This window comes from Toxorhynchites rutilus, chromosome 1 (assembly GCF_029784135.1).
Source record: "Toxorhynchites rutilus septentrionalis strain SRP chromosome 1, ASM2978413v1, whole genome shotgun sequence".
In the NCBI taxonomy this organism is placed as follows: Eukaryota; Metazoa; Arthropoda; class Insecta; order Diptera; family Culicidae; genus Toxorhynchites; species Toxorhynchites rutilus.
Genome location: NC_073744.1, coordinates 175,829,835 through 175,854,574, shown reverse-complemented (window position 1 = coordinate 175,854,574; position 24,740 = coordinate 175,829,835). Strand labels below are relative to the sequence as shown.

At 39.0% G+C, this 24,740-nt stretch overlaps 3 protein-coding genes across 3 annotated transcripts; all 3 read right to left on the bottom strand.

Moving 5' to 3' along the window:
• Positions 1-1,442: 1,442 nt before the first annotated feature.
• On the bottom strand, positions 1,443-10,702 carry LOC129761601 (uncharacterized). The gene is made up of 8 exons (XM_055759337.1): positions 10,472-10,702; positions 8,851-9,184; positions 8,069-8,631; positions 7,789-7,995; positions 4,054-4,074; positions 2,766-2,907; positions 2,154-2,707; positions 1,443-2,090 (listed from the first exon to the last, which is right to left on the bottom strand). The coding sequence occupies exons 1-8, from the start codon at positions 10,586-10,588 to the stop codon at positions 1,887-1,889; spliced, it is 2,142 nt and encodes a 713-aa protein (XP_055615312.1). The 5' UTR covers positions 10,589-10,702; the 3' UTR covers positions 1,443-1,886.
• A 9,040-nt stretch (positions 10,703-19,742) lies between these two features.
• Positions 19,743-20,721, bottom strand: LOC129776814 (glutathione S-transferase theta-1-like). Its single transcript, XM_055782684.1, has 3 exons — positions 20,488-20,721; positions 20,008-20,430; positions 19,743-19,950 (listed from the first exon to the last, which is right to left on the bottom strand). Exons 1-3 carry the CDS (start codon positions 20,603-20,605, stop codon positions 19,802-19,804), a joined length of 690 nt encoding a protein of 229 aa, XP_055638659.1. The 5' UTR covers positions 20,606-20,721; the 3' UTR covers positions 19,743-19,801.
• A 303-nt stretch (positions 20,722-21,024) lies between these two features.
• Positions 21,025-21,961, bottom strand: LOC129762072 (glutathione S-transferase theta-1-like). The gene is made up of 2 exons (XM_055760056.1): positions 21,721-21,961; positions 21,025-21,667 (listed from the first exon to the last, which is right to left on the bottom strand). The coding sequence occupies exons 1-2, from the start codon at positions 21,839-21,841 to the stop codon at positions 21,084-21,086; spliced, it is 705 nt and encodes a 234-aa protein (XP_055616031.1). The 5' UTR covers positions 21,842-21,961; the 3' UTR covers positions 21,025-21,083.
• Between the last annotated feature and the right edge of the window lie 2,779 nt (positions 21,962-24,740).

Sequence of the window (24,740 nt, the reverse complement as noted above, 5' to 3'; positions counted from 1 at the left end):
TCACACTGAAAAAAAATCTATTGCTTTTTTCATTGATCCATTCAGTTGTGAGTTACAGGGTGTTAACAATGGAGGTCAACAATAAGAAAATTCGGTACATTTTACAGTTTTTCTTCGATATAGGTGAAAATGCTAGCCATACTGTAACAGCTAATTACGTGCAATTTTGGTTTCGTCGTTTCCATTCAGACATTTTTGATGTTAAAAATGCACTTCGCACAGGCAGACCCACAATTGAAAATGTCGATAAAATCACAGAAATAATCGAAGTTGAGGGTATGTTAATGGTCCTAGCATCGCCCAGAAGCTGAAGATCAACCATGAAACTGTTTTAAGTCATTTGCGCAAAGTTGGACTCAATAAGAAGCTTGATGTTTGGGTTCTGCACCAATTAAAACAAAAAATATGATGGATTGAATTTCCATGGAATCGACCCATAGTGACTGGGGATGAGAAATGGATCACATACGACCATGGTGTACCAAAACGATCGTTGTTAACCACCATTTAACGGGCCGTGAGAACTAGACATGTAATCAACGCAAACTATAATACAACGACAAGTTTACATGATAAAATACACAGCAAATTTTTTATCAATACGCAAAACAATTAAAAAGATTGAAAAAATGGTGGCACTATTGCCACTGCCCCACTAGCGTAAAATGTTGGTGGCAATATAGCTGCCACCTGTCCGAAAAAGGGCTTTTTTAAAATGTTGATGGCAATATAGTTGCCACCTGCCCGTCTAACGGTAAACGCTTGATGGTAAAAATGATTTTTTTACATTTGAATTTTTGTTGTTAGTTTCAACAAAAACTAATAAAACTCATGATCAGACTCAGCAGGTGCTAAACAGTTCATATCTATTGAAAACTTCAACAATTTGACTGTTTTCCAATGACTTTTCGGGAAATTTGCTCTTGTTGCTGGTTGATAACACGAAAATGACTCCAAAATTGATAGTTTTTGATTTTCAAAATCAATCAAATCAAATAAAAAAAATATAGCAAAAAAATCAAATCAAATAAAAAAAATATAGTCCAGGCACGGTTCCAAGCGATTAAAAAATCACAAAATTTCTTGAGTTATAAAAAATTGGGATCAAGAGGAGATTGTGAAAATTAATTACTAGAGATTTTCGCCAATAAGAACCAAGACTTCTATGGAAGAAGCATTATGAAGCTATCTTTAAAATGGCAAAAATCATACAATAAAACGGTGCATATTTGACCCAAGTCAGACAATCCTAAACATTTTAAATAAAGTTTTGTATTTCACGTTTGTTGGATTTCTTTTTCTCTAACCTGACTGAAAAATTATGCGCTTGAATTGATCAGGAAATGAACAAACCCCTCGTCATTTTAACTCCAATAAATATTCATCAATAATTAGTCAACGGAACAAGGCTTTCGGATCAAACACGATTACAGCTACTAGCATACGCATCTGCCACGGATGGAGAAAATCCTATATTCTTAAAAGAGAATAATGATCAAGTTCTTTCCTAGGCTCGCACATGCCGAGCAAATTTAGATGTACTTTCTATGCATCCTTCAATGCTAGACTGCCAAACGGATGCAAATGATTCATAAAAAACCGCTATTATAGTGTATACGCAAACCAGCAGATTCGCAAACAAAACAAGGCCGACAACACACTTGTTTTTGTTGGACGCCGCTGCTAGCCTTGTCGTGTGCACCATAAATTCAGTCTGAAGGTTTGCTTTTATAACAAAACCTGAGCGTTCGGGTTAAAAGTTCTCCTATCAGGCAGGAGTTAAAAACCTGCACACAGTGTACGGTATTCTATTAGCAATTGAGGAAAACAGGATGGAAAACTATCGGTAGTTTGGATACTATAAGAGAGATAACGTTGCGTTCAACCTACGCAGCAGTGCTCTCGACAAACTGAACGTCAAAAAGCTCTCGACAAGCTGCGGCAGCAGCCTCTTTGCGTGCTGCCTTTTTTGAGCGAGCCTTACCGATAAATCGTTGCCCATCGACGGCAACACCAACGGAGAACTCGCGCTTGGCCGGATCTGGGTTGTTGTTTGATCCTAGATCTTCGTAAGGGATTTGGGGACGCATCTACGGATAGAAGGTTGAGTGTTAATTTCCAATAGTAGTAATAATCTCTTATTATCAACTCACGAAAGCGAGCAAAGCAGTGGGATGACGCGTGGCTGCATCCACTGGCAAATCCGCCTTGGTTTTTGCTACCTTCGGGGTCAACGGATGAGAACCAGCCTCATTCAATTTGACCCCCGATTTAGTTGGCTTAATGCTCGGAATTTCGAAACCTTCGTTCTGCCACTCGTTGAATAGTTTATACAAAGCGTACGATGCCAGATGCAGCATTGGAACTTCGTCACTTTCCGAGACATCGTTCATCTCGACGTCTTCGTTCTCGTCAGTGCCATTCGTTTCTTGCTTTTCAGCATTCTGACGAGCTTTTGCCATTTGTGCAATTACTAGATCGCGCAAAGCCTTCTCCGAAGCGCGGGCCTTTGCCAGATGCTTGTTGGAGGCGGTTGCCTCGTAACGTACATTATTGACTACAATTTCTGCTGTAGTTTCTTGACCGTTGGTGTTAATGACGAATTCGCTCATTCCTGGCCCTTGAAGCTCGTGCAGAGCAACCACAGCATTCTTGGGAGTTAACAGTTTTCTTAAGCGACGCAATTGACGAGCTTTTCGTTCCTTTTCTGGAATTAAAAATCACAAATAATTATCTTTTCAAACAACTTACGCTCCACAGTATACCCAATCGTTTACGATCCGCGGAACTCATATTTTTTCTATTTGCGAATATTTTGCGCATCTTAGCGCCAATGCCTCCTTCTTGTTCATCATCCATCGGCATCATTTTGTTGTTACTGTCAGCTGTCCGCTTTTCTTGTTGCGGCTAAGGACAAAAGATGGAAATATAATTTTAGAGTGCAAATTTCTTGTTAGAACTAGGAGTGGCGCACTCAATTTATGGCAAGCAGCGCATACACTCTCGGACTCGGCAAAACTACTGACACTGACTACGACAAGAGATTCTCCATGCTTAGTATTCACAGTTCTCTTCAGCGGAGTTTAGAGAAATTTCGGTGGCGCTAGTTCTGTGCTGGAGAAAAATGCGCGCACGCCAATAAATCGATGTGATGCTCTCTTACCGAACATTTTGGAGTACTTTCGGCAATGGGAAGTTTTTTGTTTTCATAATACATACTCATCATCGCCTCCACCCGTCGCAGAGCAGAGGAGCGTGGTTTCTGCCGAGTGTTCCAATCGCTCTATGCACCGGTGAGTCATGATTGACACTCTCCTTTACGAGTTACTTGGCAGAAGCACTCGAACGTCCGGTAGAGTTGAGCTTCCCTAGGCAAGCATACAATACATCGTTCTTTCCCTTGCTATAGCTATGACCATTTTCTATTGCGTGCTCTTATCAGGCTCCACGAGAAGCCATATGATTCTGTACCCCAACGTAAACGAGTTAATGTTCAGGGACTCTGGTACCGTTCGACTTCGGGCGAAGATGCATTGACATAGAAATAGTGATACGACTCCTGATTTCGTACGCTTTACCTAGATTCACAGATTCATCGGTGTACATTTGATGAGCTTGTTGCATTTATTGTGAATCTGGAAACTAACCGAAAAGCTACGAATCCTATGAATTGTTCGAAACATCCAGTTAACTTGCAACGCAATTAATTTCAATATCAAGAGGTAGGTGAAGCTAGCATAGTAATAACGGAAAAATATTAATCGATCAACTACAGATGACCCTGTCTGAGTGTGAGGATTCGGAAAATTTTTTAAGCAAATACTCAAATCGACGCCATCTTGGGAAAGCTGGAAGATTTTTCTCAATTCAACAATTTTTCCGTCGTGAATCGAAAAGGCTTTCGTTTGCGTTTGAAGGGTCCAGAAAATGCCAAAGGTGGACAACTTTCGGCCGGAAAGATCCTTTTGCTCGCCTAGCACGAAGGAAGCTTTCCGGTCGAAAAGACGCTTGGCGGATAATGAACATAACTATATTTGGAAAAGATTTATTTACAAAGCCCCGTGATAACTTTTCCTGTTAAAAAAAAATGAATGGATAAAAAATTACAACCAAAAATAATTGACCAATAGAAAGAAAATTTATGAACTTAGGAATTTAAAAAACATGGCCGACGCACGGTGCTGATTGAGTGATGAAAAATAGGGAAAACGAGGAGCAAAACATGTAAATTTACCTGTTTATTGTCCACTTGATGAGAATTCCTTTCTAGGTGGTTAGTACCTCTGCGGTTTATGGCCTCGAAGGTTTTCAGGATTATTTTTTATTTTTGCACAATAAAATACCAAGCACTAGAACACCGGTACAAGTGTCCGCTCAACTTGAATACTACGAAAATTTTGCGTGAGCGGGTAATTTGTTTTCAGATCCACTTTTGCCATTGATATCTGTCAGATGTCAATTTTATACCAGAATATTTGGAACGCATGAAAAATGATTCATTTGTCATAATTATTTACACTCAGAATAAATATGACTATTCTTGTTTTCGTAAATATACAAAACGTTGAAAAGTGGCATTCGTATTCGTATTCGAACTTCGCTCGTTCAGACGAATTGCTCTATCCTCGTACGAACGTATTTCTTCGCCTGTCAGTCAAACGCTTCTGTTGTGTTACAAATCAGATCGAGCGTAGAAGAAAATTCAATCAATGTTTATGTTTTTGTGGTGTGTTGAGACGAAATTATGTGTGAAAATACTTCTACTCAGTCTTCCGCAAAACACTTACACATGTCCACGCGATGTGAAAATTTCATGTTTTTGTTTGAATTCGAACATGATTCTCGCTAGTGTTGAGTGTCTATCCCCAACACGAACAATGATACACAAACATAGACATGTGAAAACAAACACGATGTTTATAATTCAAGAACATCATGTACAAACATATCACCCGATGTCGCAGTATTCATTGCTTTCGTTTCGTTTCTTTTCATACACGGAAAGAAATTATTCATCCCAAAACATTTCTTCGTAGAATACTTTTTCACAGAAACGAACTTGAAATTTAGTTCGCATTTCAAAAATTGCACGAACTAAGAGGCTATAAGTTCATGCACCAAAATATATATTTTTATAAAGGCTCATATGGCGTCAGCCTATCGGGGCCGGGAGTTCAATATTTTGACAATGTTTGCTTACAACTATGTTAGTAATATGTAACCGATTACTCGCGGTTGGCTCGAGGTTAGTATTACAAGTGTTCTCATAATTGGGATGTTGCAGTCTTCAGTGCTCTGTACGTGTGCCCGACATGGGATACCTCCTATTGGAATGCAGCTGACCGTTAATCAGCAACGACCCCCTAGTCTGCACCCCATATCTAGCGTGGTGCGTCTTTTTCGACTCGAGAAATCCAGGATAGAATGATCACTAGCCGGCGCAATCATCAGCTCGTGTAGAGTTGTCATGAGCGGTACAACCTTTGGCTCTTGTTGAATCATCAGTGGACTGCACAACCTTCGGCCCGTGTATCTGTAAAGAGTGTGTGTATGTATTGCCGCGACTAAGTAAAAGTTTATAGATCGCTCATGCACATTTTGCAAGTCTGATTAAATAATCCTTGGTTTCGTTCAAAGAAAACATTCTCTGAATAGAAAGAAGCTTCCTTTTTTTTTGCGTGCATATTGGTAATTAAAGTCTGGGGAGCCGACTGCATAGCGGGCTGACAAAAAAAATAAATACCCAAAAATTAGTTTTAGATGCATCCTTCAGCGGCACACAGCAGAACCAGCAGAGAAATTTCAGCGGCTAAAACACACCATTAATTTCTCGATGTTATCACAAACTAAATGAAGGAAAAAACTAAAAGCTGCACTTACACTGCACTACATATGCTATGTGTGCATGCGATTGCATCATCCTTTCTTCTCCTCTTCTCCGCTCGTTTTATAGCTCGGGTCGCGATCGTCGCGAACAAGCAGTATTGGCCATTTGTATTCAAAGATCCAGCCAAAATTGTTGCTCCCGTGGTCGAGTGTTTAGCGTCACGCCTAACATGTCACTGCTGAATAATTCTGGTACTTGATATTCGATTAAAATTATAGAAATATTGTAATCAAAATTTGTTGTGGGTAACTAAACATCTCCGCCACGCTCTATTCAATTTTAGCACTTGTTCAGATAGCTAATAATAGCGAATGTTACATGAATTCAATATATAAATTGATGCGTGCACTAAATAACTAAATAATAATATATCAATTGTGAAGAACTCTGATATCAATCGACGTTTATTTTTTTTCAGAACATACCAACACACCACGTGTTGAGTAGTGGTGGTGTGGTGTCCGATTCGCTTGTTCTACTCTACGCACTGCCGGTGCTTGGGGTGAAAATGCAAGAGAAACTGTACACCATGTTCGAACATCATGTGCAACATTAGGATTAAACATCGTATGTCCAAACATACTACGAATACAAACATGTCACATTTTCAAACATAGGTGCGGAAAAATCATGTTTGTATTCAAACACAAAACTGCGAACAGCAGCGTGGACATGTTTTTTGTGAAACATGGAAGACTGGTGGTGAGAATTGACCATCACTATCACTATCACAACGAGCAAAATTTCGTATTTTGTAAATCGAAATAGTACTATAGGGTCTAGTTCCCCAAAGGAAAACATCAGGGATGCAAACCAAAACAAAATAATTCTCTGAAGATATGCGACAAGCTTAAGCTTTCGGATGGATATCCAAACATCTAAGAACTATCTAACGCAAATTCTGAACATGTTTGTATCAATATTGATTCCAAACAATAAACAATGCGTGAGCCCTAGCATTATGCTGCCTACGCTCAATTTGTATTGGTTGGGAACGGGTTGCCAGGGGTCTGAACCAATTTTTCTTCGAAAAATTCTGACAGTTGCACCGAAAGCTTTCACTCGGACGATGCTATCGACTTGGCTCGGTATCTATGTAACCTACTATTGAAATCGAGTCGATAACAATTTTGCTCGTTAGCTCTATTTTGCTATTATATTGGGTGCGCAACTTAATTCGTTCCATTTTCTTTGCATGAAAAATGCATTTATTTGAATAGTCAAATGAATAAATACATTATTCAAAGTATTGGCCATCGCTATGAATATGACTGAAGGCGGAAGAGGTTGAGAACGAGTTCAGAAAGATGGTTTATACTGATGCATTTTATTGATAATGCAAAGCCGATGTTATTTATTTTCCAATAGATGTGGGTATATTCCTTTGAATGACAATTTAATGTGTCCACATCGACATTATCTCTACCTCCCTCTCCATTTCCGAGGTCAAGCGTGGACCTATATGGGAAACTAGCGGAAACTTGATGCGTTTTTAAATTCACAATTTAAATCCTACAAGTCTTAAAAAATCAATTACTACATATTCCAAGCTCACTTCACACAAACATTCTAGAGTGTCTTCTATTATATGTTGGAATTTTTCTTATTGGTTTCCCTCAATATACATTCTTTCTGCGAAAAGGACTTCGGATTCGAGCAACTATCTCTCTATCGATTAGCATAGTTCTGTATTCTATATGATGAAACGTATCGTCAAAACTAATAAATAGATTTCACGTATGTATCAATTGTGGATCCTCAATAAACTCATAAACGTGATGTATGTTTTAAAAACTAAAATCTTACATCCAGACTGACAAACTCTGCATCATATATGATCGGTAAGGGATGGAAGTTGCACATTTGGGTATGGTTATTCCTCTGCTAATTTCTTATGCGACGCTGGTGGTGGTGGCGGTTTCGATAAATTTGACATCGAACAGCGTCTGACACGCGGTAGCGGCAGCTTCCTTACGGGCTAGCTTTTTATTGCGGGCCTTACCGACAAAACGTTGCCCATCGACGGTCACACCAACGGAGAATTCCCGTTGAGCCGGGTCCGTACTGTTGTTCGAGCCGAGATCCTCATATGGGACTTGGGGACGCATCTAGAAAAAAATCAAATCAATATTTTCTGTTACGATGGATTGTTGCTATTGTAACATTCGAATATCCACTTACAAAAGCCAACAAGGCAGATGGATGTCGCGTAGCCGCATCAGCGGGTAAATCTGCCTTAGTCTTGGCTACCTTTGGAGCCAGTGGATGGACACCAGCTTCTGTCAACTTAATGGGGGCTTTCTGGGGCTTAATGGCTGGAATTTCGAAGCCTTCATTCTGCCATTCGGTGAAAAGTTTAAACAATGCATACGAGGCCAAATGTAGCATCGGAACATCGTCGTCTTGTTCCGACACATCCTCCATTTCAACGTCCTCGTTCTGACTCGAATTGCCATTGCTTGCGAGCTGCTTCTCTGCTGCCTGGCGAGCCTTGTTCATTTGCGCGATAACCAGATCGCGCAGAGCTTTTTCCGATGCGCGTGATTTGGCGAGATGCTTACTGGAGGCGGTCGCCTCATAACGTACATTGTTGACTACTATTTCCGCGGTAGTTTCTTGCCCACTGGTGTTCACGACAAATTCGCTCATCCCCGGTCCCTGTAGTTCATGCAATGCCACCACAGCATTCTTCGGCGACAGTAGCTTACGTAGACGACGCAATTGGCGTGCTTTGCGTTCCTTCACTGTGAAGAAGCATTGAAAATACCATTAGTAGTGGTTCACAACCAATAACAAACGGCTTTATTGCATCTACAAGTAGTAGGATCATACCAATAGACAATACTTTCATTTATATTGTTATTCATGTTACCAAAATTACTACAGAATAACTTTCAAATTTGCGCAGTGTTTGTAATCATTTCCCTAGAAATGCACTTTTTTCTCTAGTTCACGAAACTCACCAAGTCTCTTGCGCTCCGCCGGGCTAAGATTTTTACGGTTGGCAAAAATCTTTCGCATTTTGGCGCCAATTCCACCTTCGGAATCATCAGCCGCCGACTCTAACGGAGCAGCGACATTAGTGCTTTGAGCAATCGGTGGATCCGGTTGACTCGATTGTTGTGTATTATTCTGATTTTTTTGGGGCGTTTGTTGCTGTGGCTGTTGCGGTTTTTGCTCCTGCACAACTTGTTCTTCTTGTTTTATTTGTTGTTGGGGTTGCTGTTGTTGAACCGGCTTCTGTTGCTGCTGTGCTTGTTGATTTGTTTGCTGCTGCTGTTGTTGTTTTTGTGGGGTCTGAAAGCAAGCAGAAAAGTTGATTATGGAGAACAGAGCAAAAAAAAAAGTGGAGTCAATGTAATTCTGGATTCTGAAGTGACGCATTCAATTTATGGCAAGCAGCGCAACACTCTCGAGATTGGCAAAACTACAGACACTGACTGCAACGAGAGATTCTCAGCTGATAGCTACGCGGTACGATTTTTGCGACTTTCGATTGATTAGAGAAGATCTGGTAGCACACCTGTCGCTAGTTCTGTTTGGAGAAAAATGCGCGCAGGCCGATAAATCGATGTGTTGTAGTTCTCTTATCTCTCAACACTTATATTCATCACAATACATACTCTTCATCAGTCTGATCTGCTGGGAGAAGAGAAGCGCAGATCGCTCGTTCCATGCTGCCGGACGCCATCGGTCAATGTCGTTTCTTACTCTCAGGTCAACAGATTGCCACACAAGATGCCACCAGAGGAATTTTGTTTTTCCGTACAAATGAAATTATTTATTTTCCTATTGTATAGCTATGGCCATTCCTTACTTTAAACTCTCATTGGCTCCACGGTCAAAGCAATTTTTCTGTACCCCAACGAAAACGAATCTCAGCGAAATATTTTTTCAATTTTGTTTATGTGGATTTACATTGAACATTCAATCAGGAAATCCAACGCCAAACTTCCATTTCCAAGGTTTAGCAGTTATTTGTAAGGGCAAATCGTTAATTTGACAGTGATTGTGGATAAAATCTAGCTAAATAACACGCATATTTAATCGATACTTTACCTAGCCAAAAACCATGAATGTGCATTGCATTTTTATTGCACGCTCGAAGCATTGGCCGGGCAGGAAATATCGACGCCATGTTGAAAAACGCTTGGCGAAAACAAAACAAAAAAATCGAACTAGTTCAATAAGAAATGTGATATCTGCAATATTTATGGTACAATCAAGAGGGAGCGAAGAGTCAGTCGTGACGTCGTTTTGCGTTGAAGGGTGCAGAACTTTTCCAGAGGTGAACGATCTCCGGCCGGGAAAATCTTCATCTCACGGCAGATGAGGGGTGATAGAAAAAAGATCTCGCCGGTCGGAAAATCGTTTTGCGACAAATGAACATAACTATATTTGGAAAAAAACAAAAGTATGGTTATTTACGTTGCAGGACCGCCTGCCGAGAAGGTATTAAATAACAGTTAGAAACAAAACTCAAATGTAAAAAATCCAATTTGCATTTAAAAACGATCTCAACTCAAAATGGCTGATGTCTGATCTTGGGGACAATTAGGCGAAAACGTAAACGGCATCACCTACCTGGTTGTTGGAGTTTCCATTCGCGGGCACAAAGTGTTGCTTGTACTGCTGCTGGTAATTCTGGTTGTTTTGGTTATTGCGGTTCGGGGTACCACGGTAGTTGCTTCGGCGATTCATATTCCTAGAGCTTCTGATTTTTTTTCTACTTTAGCAAATTGACTCACAATCAAGAGAGCAAACGGTTCAACAACTCGTCTTCTAAGGGCTGCACTGCAAGACTGCGAAAGGCATATGGACTGAAAAGAAGATGAAGCGAATTTGACGGTATGGAACGCTTGGAAAATGTTACCCAGGGCTGCTTAATTTGGCACAAGATGTATAAAAGGTGGGATCAAACATATACTAAGTCAGACTTTTTCGGTATACAGTCGAATTTCACTCGTTGCACTAAGCTCTTAGCTCAATTTGTGAAAGACTTTCACTCGTTGGGCTGAACTGTCAAAGTCGAAAATCGATCGAGGGTCACACCGATTGTTTGTTGTTATGGGAAACGCAGAAAAGTTTTCACACCACTGACGTTTATTTCATTCGTGGTTGAGTTTCGTTCTAGGTTGGATTAATTGGTAAGTTCTTAATGAAGTTTGATATTAAAATTAGCGTAGATTTAATATACGTTCATTTCGATCGCCAGGCTCAAAATGGATGGTTTGCAAGGATCCAGTACGAACGTTAACCGGAAACGGAGGAGCAATTTCCTGACGCTGGTGGAGAAGGTTCGCATAATTGAAGATTTTGAAGCAGGAGGTGGTACGCATGACTTTCTTGGGAAGAAGTACGGCGTAGGATCTTCTACGGTCACGAGAATAATCCAAAAGAAAGAACAATTCGTGAGGCGGTGGACAAGTTCAAGGAATATGGTGAAAATAATCGAAAAACATTGAAAGAGCAGACGTTCCCTTTGCTGGAAGAAGCTCTTTACATCTGGATTTTACAGCAGCGGCAGTCCAACATTTTGTTGACAGTGGATATTCTTAAAGCAAAGGCGGAGCTGCTGTTTAAGATGTTCCAGGACCGGGGGCTCTATGCGGTGCACGGTTTTTCTGCTTCGGATGGCTGGATGCATCGTTTTAAGCAGCGGTTTGGATTGCGCGTGAAAGCCGTAACAGGAGAAAAGGCATCGGTAAACGTTGAAGCGTACCTAAATTTCAAGAAGGTTCTACAGAAGAAGATTCAGGAAATGCAGCTATCACTATCCCAAGTCTTTAATGCAGATGAATCTGCCTTGTTCATCAAGCTCCTAGCCACACGCTCTGTCGTTACCTGTGATGAGACCGTGGCAAGCGGACGGAAGCAAAACAAGACAAGGTATACCTTTATGCCTTGCTCCAACATAGATGGTTCCCTAAAGCTTCCGTTGTATTTCATTTGCACTGCTGCAAAACCACGAGGAATCAACATCGAAGAACTTCCCGTTTCATATAATCATTCCAAAAAGGCTTGGATGACCAGACTGTTGTTCCGTCAATGGTTCCACGAAGAGTTTGTCCCCGCTGTTCGAAAATTTTCGGCCGAGAGAGGATTGGAGCCAAAGGCATTGCTGGTTCTTGATAATTGCACCAGTCATTATGACGTTGACGAATCTCTAGAGAGTGACGATGGACTGATTCAAGTGATCTACTTCCCACCAAATGTAACTGCTGAATGCCAGCCGATGGACCAAGCGGTCATCAATGCAATCAAGCGAAAGTATAAAAGAAAACTGATGCTCGCATTAATTCTGGAAAACGAACACTTAAGGTAAATTTCCAAATATTAAACATTAATTTTTTGTAATTAATTCCAAATATAAACACAAAACTATGCGCACGATAGTTTTTCGTCTGTGCTTTTTCAAAATTTAAATTCAAATTCTATTTGAGGTTTTATTTATGTACTTTCCTCTTTAGTTTCGAAGAACGATTGAAGAAGATTAATCTTCAACAGTGTATTTCGTGGTTGGCAACCTCTTGGGAGGAGATATCTGACAAAACTATACGTAATTCGTGGAAGAAATTGATCGATGGTTTGCAGGAGGATGCTGTTAATGTAGACTCGAAAGCGGCCGATGATGACTTCAAAGCGCTTGTGTCCAGGATTGACAGTTTGGCAGGAACAAAAACATCTGAGCAAGATATTGATCTGTGGATCAAAGATCAGGTGTATGATGCTGATCATAATCCAGATTGGGTAACCAGTGAAGCGTTCTCTGATGACGAGATTTTGTCATCAGTTCTCAAGAAAGATCAACCTGAAATGCAAGAAGAATGGTTGGTAGACACAGAAGATGGAAGTAATTCGTTTGATACTTCCATTACTAGTACCGGAGATCTTGATTTTGGCGATGCAATCAAGTCAATTGATTGCCTAGTTCGCTATATGAAGCATGATGTTGCAGAAGTATGCCGTTTGAACGCGCTACGTTCAAAAATCACTGAAGTTGAATGGCTAAAACGAGCATGTTGAAGAACTCTACCATTTTGTTGAAAATGAATTTACGTGGTTTGTTTAATTTTGTTTGAAACGTTTAAAATAAATATTGTTTTTGTTGAATAATATTCGATTTTATTTATTTAAATGATTCATTTAAAATTTATTTTAAACCTAAAAACACCATCCACGAGCCCCTCGAAAAAAATTTTACGTTGTCAGAATTGACGTTTGTCTTCGATTTAGTTGGGCTATAGCCCAACGAACGGGAGCCCAACTAAATCGAAGCCCAACTAAAGATAGCCCAACGAGTGAAATTCAACTGTACATACATGGCAATTGTTTGAAAGAATATACGACTTACACATGCATCTAGTACGACTTTTGTTATACGTATATGCGATTTACTACAGGTAAACGAAAAAACGAATGGCGGAAAATGTTCATTAAATTATAATTATTTTTAAATAAATTGATTTTGATTTGAAAACACAATCCAAACAACACTAGAGCTTTATGATTGGGCAGTTAAACAAAATGACAAATGTATCACACAATTGAATTTCTGTTACGTATCCAAGGAACCCCAGCAAACATTAAATCGTATAATTTTGCACGTGCCAAGTCTTACAAGAAATCCGAATAAATCAGAATCGCATATAATATCAATCAAAGTATGTATCGTGTATATTTGAAATCGCATAAAATGTAAAAACTCGATTTTATATATTATTATCAAATTAAGTCGCAATTCGGTATAATAAACATCAATTTTATGATGTATATTGTCGTAAAATATAATTAATCCGCATCATATGCGTATATTACGCTGATGCAGTTTATGTGTCGTATAAGCGTATAATTTAAATCGATTCAGTACTGTAGTAAATCGTGTTGCATGTTGAAGAAAATCATGAAACAGTAAATCATATTAGATCCTGATAAAGAACATATTACATCATATTGAAATGTCAATGAAATGCTGATGCACTCGAAAGTTTTAACCGCTGTTGAATTAAATTTCAGATAGCCGCGCGAGATAGCTGGTGGATGATAATCCAGACGACCGGAGTTCGAACCCACATCGGAGCAGTTTCTACCAAACATCAATCTGTGGCATTTTTTATGTGTGTAATAAATCGTATATGAGTATGGCAAAAGTCGTATTTGGTGCTTTGACAATTCATTAATATATTCATATTAGATCGCAATTCAATTCCAACATAATCGCTATAATAGCCGGTCAAAGTAGCATATTCATCCAAACAAATTCGGTAAGCATTTGCCATGTATGTATATGGCCTCCACTTCTGCATGCATATGCCAGTTAGGCGCATTATATGCCAACAAAATTTTAGGGCATATGATGTTATATATACGCTTATTATCCGATTTAATGTTCGCTGGGAAGTGAGCTTGAGGAACCATTCAATCACGCGAAAACAAAATCGGGAACACAAAAATTTCATTGCTTCATTCCTATAGATGAAAATAAAATTGCAGCTAAAAGTTTTCAAATTCAGTAGATGATCGCGAAATCTTCAAAATGTTAGATAAAAAGAAAAAAAAATTGTAATCTAGGACACGACCGCATATTTTCGACGTAAAACTACGCAATTATATTATGCAATTCACTTGTTTACCACTTCGAATATTATTTTAGAATGCATCGAAATTTTTGTAATAGATTATGTTCTTCGTTACAAATAAATTTGATGAACGTCCTTTTACGTTTGATATGATGTTCATTCATATCTAGTATATGAAATGACGATTTTCTCAGGCTTCTCAGTTTAAAAATACGTTTTAGGGAAACATATTCCGGTCTGCACAATGACAAGCGTGTACAAAAATACTCAACACTAAAAAATACCCCCGGTTTGCGTGTATTTGCAATGCAGATTCCCCCAGGCACATTGATTTTGAAGTCCGTGTTAGGGAAACACAGCTCGGTGGGAACAAAAATACCCCCAACTTGCATATATATATTTGCAGAGCGGATTTCCACAGGCACATCGAATTTGAAGTTTGTGTTGGGGAAACCGTAAATCGGGCCAATTAAAACTTGGCAGATATGGCGTTTAAAAAACGCTTGACATTTTACAGTTATTCAATTGTTCATCTCATGAAAAATATTTTTTTATTAATTTTGATAGACGCGTAGTAATATTTCCTGTCAATTGATGCAAAGATCTTTCCTATCTGTTAAGAAATTTTCGAGTTATAAGCATTCGAAATACGGGTAGGGTTAGCCCACAAATCGGCAGAACAAATGTATGGGGAAAAAGGAAGTTCTTCCAGTTTTCATGAATTTAAATCGTTTAGAGATTAGCGAATTTTAATGCATATCAAACAAATCTTAGAGAATTTCCGATTCGATTGGTATGCAAACCATGAGAATTCGTTTTCAGTAAAAATAATTATTAACGTTAACTTTATTTCATAAAAACATGACCTGTTTTCTGATTTGGCACCTTTCCTGAAAGACGTAGTTTTACGTCAAAATAGAAAGGGTATGATGATTGTATCCCTTAGGGTGCTCATACACTGTTTGACCGAAGCCAAATATTTGACTCTTTTTGACAGATAAATTTTGTCCAACGTGTACTGATCAAATATATTCTACACAAAACACGACAAGCAAATATTCAATTATTGGATGCCTAAAATATTTTTTCAGTCTGTTCTTCGAACCTGTCGGTATATGGTTAGGTTACCTTGAATATTTCAGTTGATTTTTTCCATGTTCGGTGTTTGATATTGTTTACTACTGTTGAAAATTGAAGAGTGGCAAAAAAAAAAATGTTTGTACAAATATCAAAACAAACTTTATCTGTCAAAAAATATCAAATATTTGACCTCCGGGCAAACAGTGTACGGCCACCTTTAGAATATAAGTTAACATGTAGGGTAACACGGGGTGATTTGGTCATATGGGGTGATTTGGACCACCCCTTTATCTCAAAAATTACGGCTCAACTTGGATTTTTTATAATGTCATTTCCTTCTATTGTTGAACTGTATGTACCTAAAGTAAAAAAACCTTTGGTAAAACTTCACAAGTAGAGGGAAACGGTAGCATAAACACAGCAAGCACTTTGATCGTCAAAAAGTATGAGTTTTCCGATAGTGGTTTTAAGGTTTTTCCCGCTTATTAAACAAACTTTTCATGTATTGTGCAGTACAGTTCTGTTCGCCTACAGAAGAGGAACAATTTGATGTAGCGAAACTGTAAGTTTGATAACAATAAATTAAATTAATTGCATTTTATTTTTTGCGTGTTGTGTGGGGTGACATGGACTCGTTTCTGTGGGGTGAATTGGTCCTACAGGTTTGAGCCTTTTTTTTTGGTCTAATTGATTCCAGATGCCTCTGAATTACAAAAAGAGGATGGCCAGACAACGTTGGAAGAAGGAGGAGCTTGAAAGAGCAACGCAGGCCATCGAGAACGGATTTTCTTTGAACAAGCATCAAAAGTGTTTGAAAATGTTCGACCAACAGTGAAAAGATTCATGCAGAATTCGAGATGGTGTCAATCCAACTTTTCTGGTCTGGAATCTGGCCAAGACACCTGGTATCGATCCCAAAACATTGTTACTGACTGTAACATTATCCCAAAATACTTAACATAAACATAAGTGTGTTTTTTTTCGATGAAACACACACTGGACCAAATCATCCCACAGTTCCCAAGTGTAGCTCAGTATACAATATGACATTTTTTATTTAGACCGTACTGGTTTGGAAATATTAGGCGATTTGCTTAGGTGGCCCAAATTCCCCCCTTTTCCCCTACATGGTGTGTGACTTCTATTACCGAGGAATCACCCAACACGTTCTGAGAAGCCGAATCACTCTTTCGTTACTGTTGTTATGTCAATTGCTTGTTGCTTTACGACTGGAGGTGGGTAATGTGCGTGTGTATGTGCATAAAGTATATGCATACAAGGTGGGATATTACTGTGAGGCATAACAGGCGATATCGGCAAGGTTATTATTATAGCTTATGATACCACACATCCTCCTCCATCCAAAAATATAGAAGTGCAAAGTAGAACGTAAAATAACGAAATGATCATTTGGCTAACCTTCCATCGGTTTCTATTGCTATACCTATCGTTCGGTTGTTCTCTGTCAAAAAGAATTTGGTTATCATGATCCGCTATCGACAAGATCAGTAATGAGCCGTTTTTACCTGCTGTAAGTAAAAAAAAAGTTGGCACCAAAATATTTCGCGAATGGTTTTGCTTGCTATCAGTTTTGAAAAAACGCGACTGATCTGGAACCACTGTCAGCAAGATTCTGCGCAATCATACCGATCCGCTATCGCCAAATCCTACGCGGCCATCCCGAGCCGCTATCTATAAAATTTTATGCGGTCATTCCGAGCCGCAATAAACAAAACGATCCGCTATCGGTTTAGAAAAATGCAATCACCTGCATCATCCAGCCATTATCCCGTCGTCCCGTAATTTCACTTCCATTTTTACATAGCACGGTCGTCCCGATCCGCACTCTTATCATTATATTTTTTTCTACGGTCGTCCTGAGCTATACTTTTTTTGCACGGTCGTCCCGATCCGCAAGTAACTCTACTTCCATTTTTACACAACTTTGATTAAGTTATCGATATAATCATTGTTTTTTGTTTAAATAAAATCTACGCTACGAACTCATTCCTCAACCCAATACCTGTATTTAGGATATGATTTCAGTTCACGCAGTGAATTCGTTTCTATGTCTTCAATGCTGTCAAAACGGGTTCCGCAAAGCAGTATTTGATTTTCGAAAATCGGAAAAAGTCACACGGGGTCATAATTATGCGTAGGATGAGCGTAGAAAAATGTAAAAAGCGTGAACAGAAAAGTGAGCTCTCTTGACACTAGCTAAGATAAGATCAGACAACTGGCTTCTTACTCTTCTTCATCGTCCGAAAACGAAGCCATGGCATGAAGATGCCAGAGTTGCCAAATATTATGAAATTTGGGATTTTTTAAACTCTGTTTTTATGAATCGTTACATTTGGTTGGTGCGAATTTAATGATTTCGCATATTTTCAATTAGGCAATCTCAAAAATATGTTTTAGAAGGATAAAATAAGTTTTTGAAATACCCATATCTATAATATAATAATGATATTCATAATAACTTATCCAAGATTGCCTGGTGCGTCTTTTCTCGTTGATTCGTGCAACGAGAAAATTGTGACTCTTTCGCAATACATGACCGTAGTACCGAATGCTTCGTATACAGCCGATACACAAGAACATCTTGTTGGATTGATGGACTTGCTATCAAAGCGGCGAGAAGAATGTTCAGCCCAGAAATTGATGGACAGTGAAGCAGCATCGAAATCATATCGAATCTCATCTTTATCTAATTTTAGTGAGAATGTGGATATAACTGTGAGCACACCGTCGATGAAGCGAAAACTTTCCTCGACAGAACAGAACAAAATTCGTTGTTCTATATAGCTGGTTACTATATGGTTCTATTCTAGATAGCTGGTCATCAAAATAAGTCAGCGGGAAAGAACATGTCAGCAGTGTTACAAGAGATTGGTAGTCAGCAAAACACAACCTGGATTGTATCAACCATCTCTTTTTTTCATATTTACGAGCTAGAGCTAACAACTCTTCCATCTGCATAGTGAATGATGAGACTTTCCATTTCTTTTTAGCAATAGAAATTATATTCCGAAATATGAAATCGCATTAGGGCCCTAACGAAGCTAAATTAGCAAACGAGTGTTTTGCCGTTCACTTTATTCCATTGTGAAAAAACACATTCATAAAATTGTATATAATTCCTTCACATCTCTTTTAAACTAAATATCGTAATATTCATTAAATTTACTATTTCTAAACTCAATACAAATTCAACGCTATTTATTTTTAATGGCAACACTGAAGAAATCGACTTTGTTTACAAAATCGATCGGAATCAGCCAATGAGCGACTGACAGAAATCCGTATCTGACAGAAATTTAGTCCTAAAAGATCTTAGGCCATTCACATACCCGCGTTTTTGACATAATTGAGTCACTAAATGTATTCTGAAACTTTTTCAACGTTCCGGTACAAGAAATTTCGTTTGCAACACAAAATTTTGCGCAATATCTTTGACCAATAGAATTATCTATATCAAAAATCGCCGAGCGAAAAAAACTTGTTTCTAATGACGCGATAAACAGACTGAATGACAGATCGCACTTGACATTGCGACCACTGATAGTAGTACAAACTTGAAAAAAAGAAAAATGTTTAAAATTAGAAGATTGAAAATTACAAATTCCCGGTAAATATTTGATAGAATTTACAGGCAAACCATTCTTGTGCGGGGGATTGGGGCCGCACAAGAAAAATCGCATTAAAAAAACGTGCAAAACTTCACCAGTAGCTTTAAAAAGTTGTGTTCGGTGCACAATTTGAAAATACTTTTAAATACTTTTTTGTGCTGCAGTTTCCCCAAGAAAATAACTCAAATCCACGCCGTTCACGTTCAATTTCCTTTGGTTTCCCTGCTTTGAGATGGGACAGCTGGCCTTTGCGGTTGCGCGTGGCTGTATTGTGCTTTTATTTGCATGTCGAAACTTGTTGCTGTTAGAAATCATGTCATGCGCAACTTAGAGCATTTGATGGAAGGATGGGAATGATTTGAGAAGTGGATAATTTAGGCGCAAATATTCTTTTTTCGCACTGAAATGTATATAAACCATCGAAAAAAAAACTAAACTAACGATAACTTCGTCAAATATGCCGCTTCTTATATATCGCACAGAAAAAAAACCGTACGAAAACAAGTTTTCCTGTATAATCAAATCATCGTTCTTGTTTGCATAAAAATGCAAAAAAAAACACATTCATTCGATATTTGTGTATATTGCAAAAGAAATATCCGTGTATGAAACAACGAAACATTGCTTTACAGCTTAGGTTTTGGAACATTTTCTGGTGCAATCTTGTATACTAGCTTATGTGCCTCGTCGTAGTACGGATTAGTTGCTTCTCTAACGCGTGCCATCCAGGCTGCAAGATTGGGTCTTCCAGCACAGGGATCATATCCAGCAATTTCTGAAAAAATATTTATTCTCAGACGTAAGTATTTCTTCAACTATTGGTATAGCTTACTCGGTTGTTCAATTTCACAAGCAGCCAACAAATCGGCCACCGATATGTCATTGCTTGTTAGAAATTTATTCTCTTTACCCAAGTACTCCTGCTCAATGAAATCCAAACAAGCCTCCATTTGTTCCTTGAATTTTTCTGCCGTTTCCGGATTAATCTTGGCTCCGGAAAGTTTCGGCTGCAACCACATGTATCGGAAGTATAGGGCGCACGCTGCCCGGGTGTTATGATGCTGCCACTCCATATACTCATCTACGCGAGCCTGCTTGCGACAATCCGATGGATACCAATGGTCGGGGAACTTATACTCTCGAGCTAGATAACGCAGGATGGCCACACTCTCCGCCAGATGCAGGTCCTTATCGACGATGCATGGCACCTTCTGGAAGCGATTGATTGCCTTGAATTCATCCGTCATGTGTTGTCCTGCGCAATGATAAAAACTGTTGATGTCGTGCGGATTGATGCCTGATGCGTACATACCTTTTGCGAGACTGGTGGGACATCTCTCGTACGGAATTTGAGTTTTTTCGAGGAAGATGTAGAGAGCCCGGCTTGGCTGGGACATCAAATCGTAGTAAAGCTTGAGCGTTTTGGCCATGTTTGATTATTTGTACAGTGGCAGATAAACAGAGAACAGTAACCGAAAAAAAACACTCACTGCTTAGCCTCACCTCTCGAATACATCTGAGGTTTTTGCCGGTTACATGAAAACAACACAATGTAGACTCGCCTCGCTACGCGTGAACTTCTGATGTATGATTTAACTGCACGCGCAAGTGTGAGTGGTTTTCTTTATCATGTAGTTGAATTTTCGCTTTGGAATGAGATTCACCATGAAAAGGAATTTTTAGAGTGTATGCCATGTATTTAATCTTGTCGCGAACTTTGGACCACTTTTAAAGTGAAAGTAAAAGCGAAGGCGCAAGTCATCGTTCTGTTATTATTTGAACAAGTGTATTGATGATATTTTAGGCATTTACAGTTCTTACTTGGTGCAACAAAAAGCAGAATGTTTATATTTTAAATAATATTTATTGCACATTTCATTAGATGCACCGTAATGATGAACATACAATTCAATTTTGACCCAATGCTGGCGTTTCAATCTCCTTCGGTGTTAACTTATAAACAATCTCATGAGCCTGGTCGTAGTGTGGATTGGTCATACTCCGAACGCGCTCCATCCATGTGGCCAAAATGGGCCTTCCTACTTTCGCATCAAAGCCACTTATCTTTGGTTGCTCGATTTCACATGCGGCTACAACATCGGCGTACGATAAGTCATTCCCAGCTACAAAGTGTCTTCTTCCTCCCTCCAGCCATTCCCTCTCAAACAAATCCAAGCTGTCGGTCATATTCTTCCGCAGATGTTCAACCTTCCGCTGGTCCACCGGCAACCCTAGTATTGGGTTCAGCCAAACGTGGAAGAAAAAGAGCGTACAATGGGCTCGGATATTCAAATGCTGCCACTCCAGGAATTCGTCGACTCTGGCACGAACGAGTCGCTCTTTGGGGTTCCAACGATCATCAAAACCAAACTCGCGGTCCAGATAGCGAAAAATGGCAACGCTTTCCGCCAGTTTGAAGTCCCCATGGACAATGCAGGGCACCTTTCCGAAGCGATTAATGTTCTCCTTGTACTCCGTGGTTTTGTGTTCCACTGTAATCGATTCAAGTTAATACGATGCGTCATGATCGAAAAGGGTGCCTTACATTTTCTGAGCGCGACGGACACTTTCTGGTGTGGAATGTTGGTTTGCTGCAGCAAAATGAACAAGGCACGCGAGGGCTGTGACATCAAATCATAGTAATATTTAAGCGGTCGTGTAGCCATCACTGAGGTAGAATAATGTAACTTAACTATGTGACTGGGTCTCCCTCAGGACTTGGAACTGAACGGCAACAGGTCTGTTGGTAAATTACGCTAAACAGTTTAGGTTTACAGCCAGAGAGCGGAGTCATCTCGTCACGTAAACGTGTGCGTGAAAAACTCCCTGCTGAGAGATAGACAAAATTCGGTTGCTTTGAGCATGAACACATTTGTATTGCATATAGGCTAAATCTAGGCGACTATAGGGGACATGGTTGCCAATGTTCTAGTTTAAGCAGGATCTTCCAGTTTTTTATCCACATACCAAGTGGACAGAAAAAACATGATTTAAGACACCCCTTAGTCCTTCATGTTAAAACGATGACATTGCTTATATCCCATCTAGGATTGGGCGAGTGCATCCGTGGCCGAGTGGTTAGCGTCTCACATTATCATGCCGGGTGTTCGGGTTCGATTCCCGTTCTGGCCGGGGGATTTTTCGTCAAAGAAATTTCCTTCGACTTTGCACTGTGGTCACGCGTATTCACGAATTTGCCCCTCGGAATACATTCAAGGCGTGTTATTTGGCTTAAGAAATCTCAACTAAGTATTAACAAATGACGCTAGTTAATGCATACGTTGAGACGGCAAAAGTTCCACAGGGAACGTTAACGCCATCCAAGAAGAAAGAAGAAGGATTGGGCGATATTGGATCGATTTTCAGAAGATCGATTTTTTCCATTTCGATTTCCTTTTTTTTGGATCGATTCTTTGTACCCGAAAAAATCGTGAAAATCGATCTTTTTCTTTCGATTTTTTCGATCTTACAATTTGTTTTGAGCGTTCATTGATTTCAATCTCGCCACATGACAAATTTTATAATGTCAACGTTTGGATCGCTCTCGAGGATGTCAAATTAGTGATAGTGAATCCAGGTGATGCTGCTGTGTATGTTTAGGCGATCTTGGATCGATATTTAAGAGATCGATTTTGCTCGATTTAACACAAACTTTTTGTAACTGTCTTTTTCAGTATAAACCAGCTTTAATCTCACCAAAGATAGTCTGACAAATTTTATAAACATAATGGCAACGTTTGACCGCTATGAAGCACTTCATTTGGCTTACTAACAAAGTCAGTTTGATCATTCTTCGATTTAATTCCGTACAAGTTCTGACAAGATCAGAACTTGTGACAGCTACTAAGGGTTGTTGATGTGTTACTAATGATACTTTTTCAAATAAGTTATTTATTTAATTAAATGATTCCATGATGGTACAAGATGAATGCTCTGGAGAACACTATTTTCGAAGATCTAATTTTATTAAATAATTATTATTTTATTAAATAAATAATTTCGAAGATCTCTTGATTATTAAATAGAACCATGAAATTTTCATTCCATGTTTAAACAAAAGACGATACCCATATAACATAAGTAGATAAATTGGAGAAATGCTTCCGGTTTTTTGAAGATCGATTCGGTAAAGATCGATTCTTTTGTGCCGATTTTATCAGTGAATCGAATCCTACGCCGTTTAGAAAATCGATTCGTCGAGATCGATCTTTTCGTAAAGATCGCCCAACCCTAATCCCATCCTTTATTGTCCACGTAGACATTTCTCTATTTTTTCGTAAATAAATCATGAAAACAATTGAATTGCACTGAAATTCTATTTAAAATTTGTAATGATTAATGTAATGTAATTATTATTATCTTATATATAAAACAAGATTCTTCCACGTACGTATAACTCATCATCACAGGAGAACGGCTGATCAGATTTGAGTTGTCTATATATCGTTGAGTTTGTCTTCACTCAAACGATAGAACGATAGAATACTTTGGAGGATAATTGAGTTGAATAGACTAAATTGAAAAAAAAAACGACTGTGCACATGTATACTCGCAGTGGAAATCATCAATCAGATCAATTTTGCAGATATGAACGACAACACTAAAACTCTCTTTTAACTCGTAGCGAACGAATGCCGCCATACACGCAAATATTCTAAAAAAATCTAATGCCGCCATACATGCGGCATTCCGTTATGTTTCAGGAATTCTGTTAGGTTATGCCTTGTTTATGCATGCAACGTGATCTGAAGCATTCCTTTCCGAGCATTCAGTGCATATACATAGTTTTGTATATGGTCAATAAAGTCTGTTGTCGTCATTTTCGTAGCTATGGTAGACTATCTGGTAGAAGAAAGAGAAACGGAGTCGTGCGTACATGCGTGCTATTTTTATTTTTTCTATCCACAATTTAAGGCTTATAAAATATGGCTAAGAAAAGGAGTCATATTATATATATTGCTCTGGAAATGAAGCAGTTAATTTCTTAAAAATCCGTCGACCATCTGGTCATCGTTCGCTTGTTCGTTAAAGGTTAGCTAGTTTATGTTATTTATCAACAACAAAACAAAAAAGTAGTTTAAGTTTAGTTTGGATTTGGACTGAGTTTTTTCATTGTTCAAAAACTGTATTTTTTAAACACCGAGCTCGAAATGTGCCTCATCGCTGAAGAAAATTTGATGCGAAAATTCAGCATTTTGCTGCTGTTGTTCGGTCACCCAATCGACGTATGCTCGACGCATTCCATGGTCACCACGCTCTAATTTTTGTACCAGTTGGACTTTATATGGATGTAGGTGCAAGTCCAAATGCAAAATTCGCCACAATGATGTGTTTGACAAGCCCAATTGCTGGGCACGCCGTGGAATCGAAACATTCGGATCATCCTCCACACTGGCAGCAACAGCAGCAATATTTTCGGCCGAACGCATATTACGATGATGCACAGGTTTCACAATATCCGCTACGGATCCAGTTTGTTCGAATTTACGCACTACATTAGCGATTGTGTGCTCTGTAGGCCGTCCATGACGAACAAAATCCGTCCGTAATGCTCGAAAAACATTT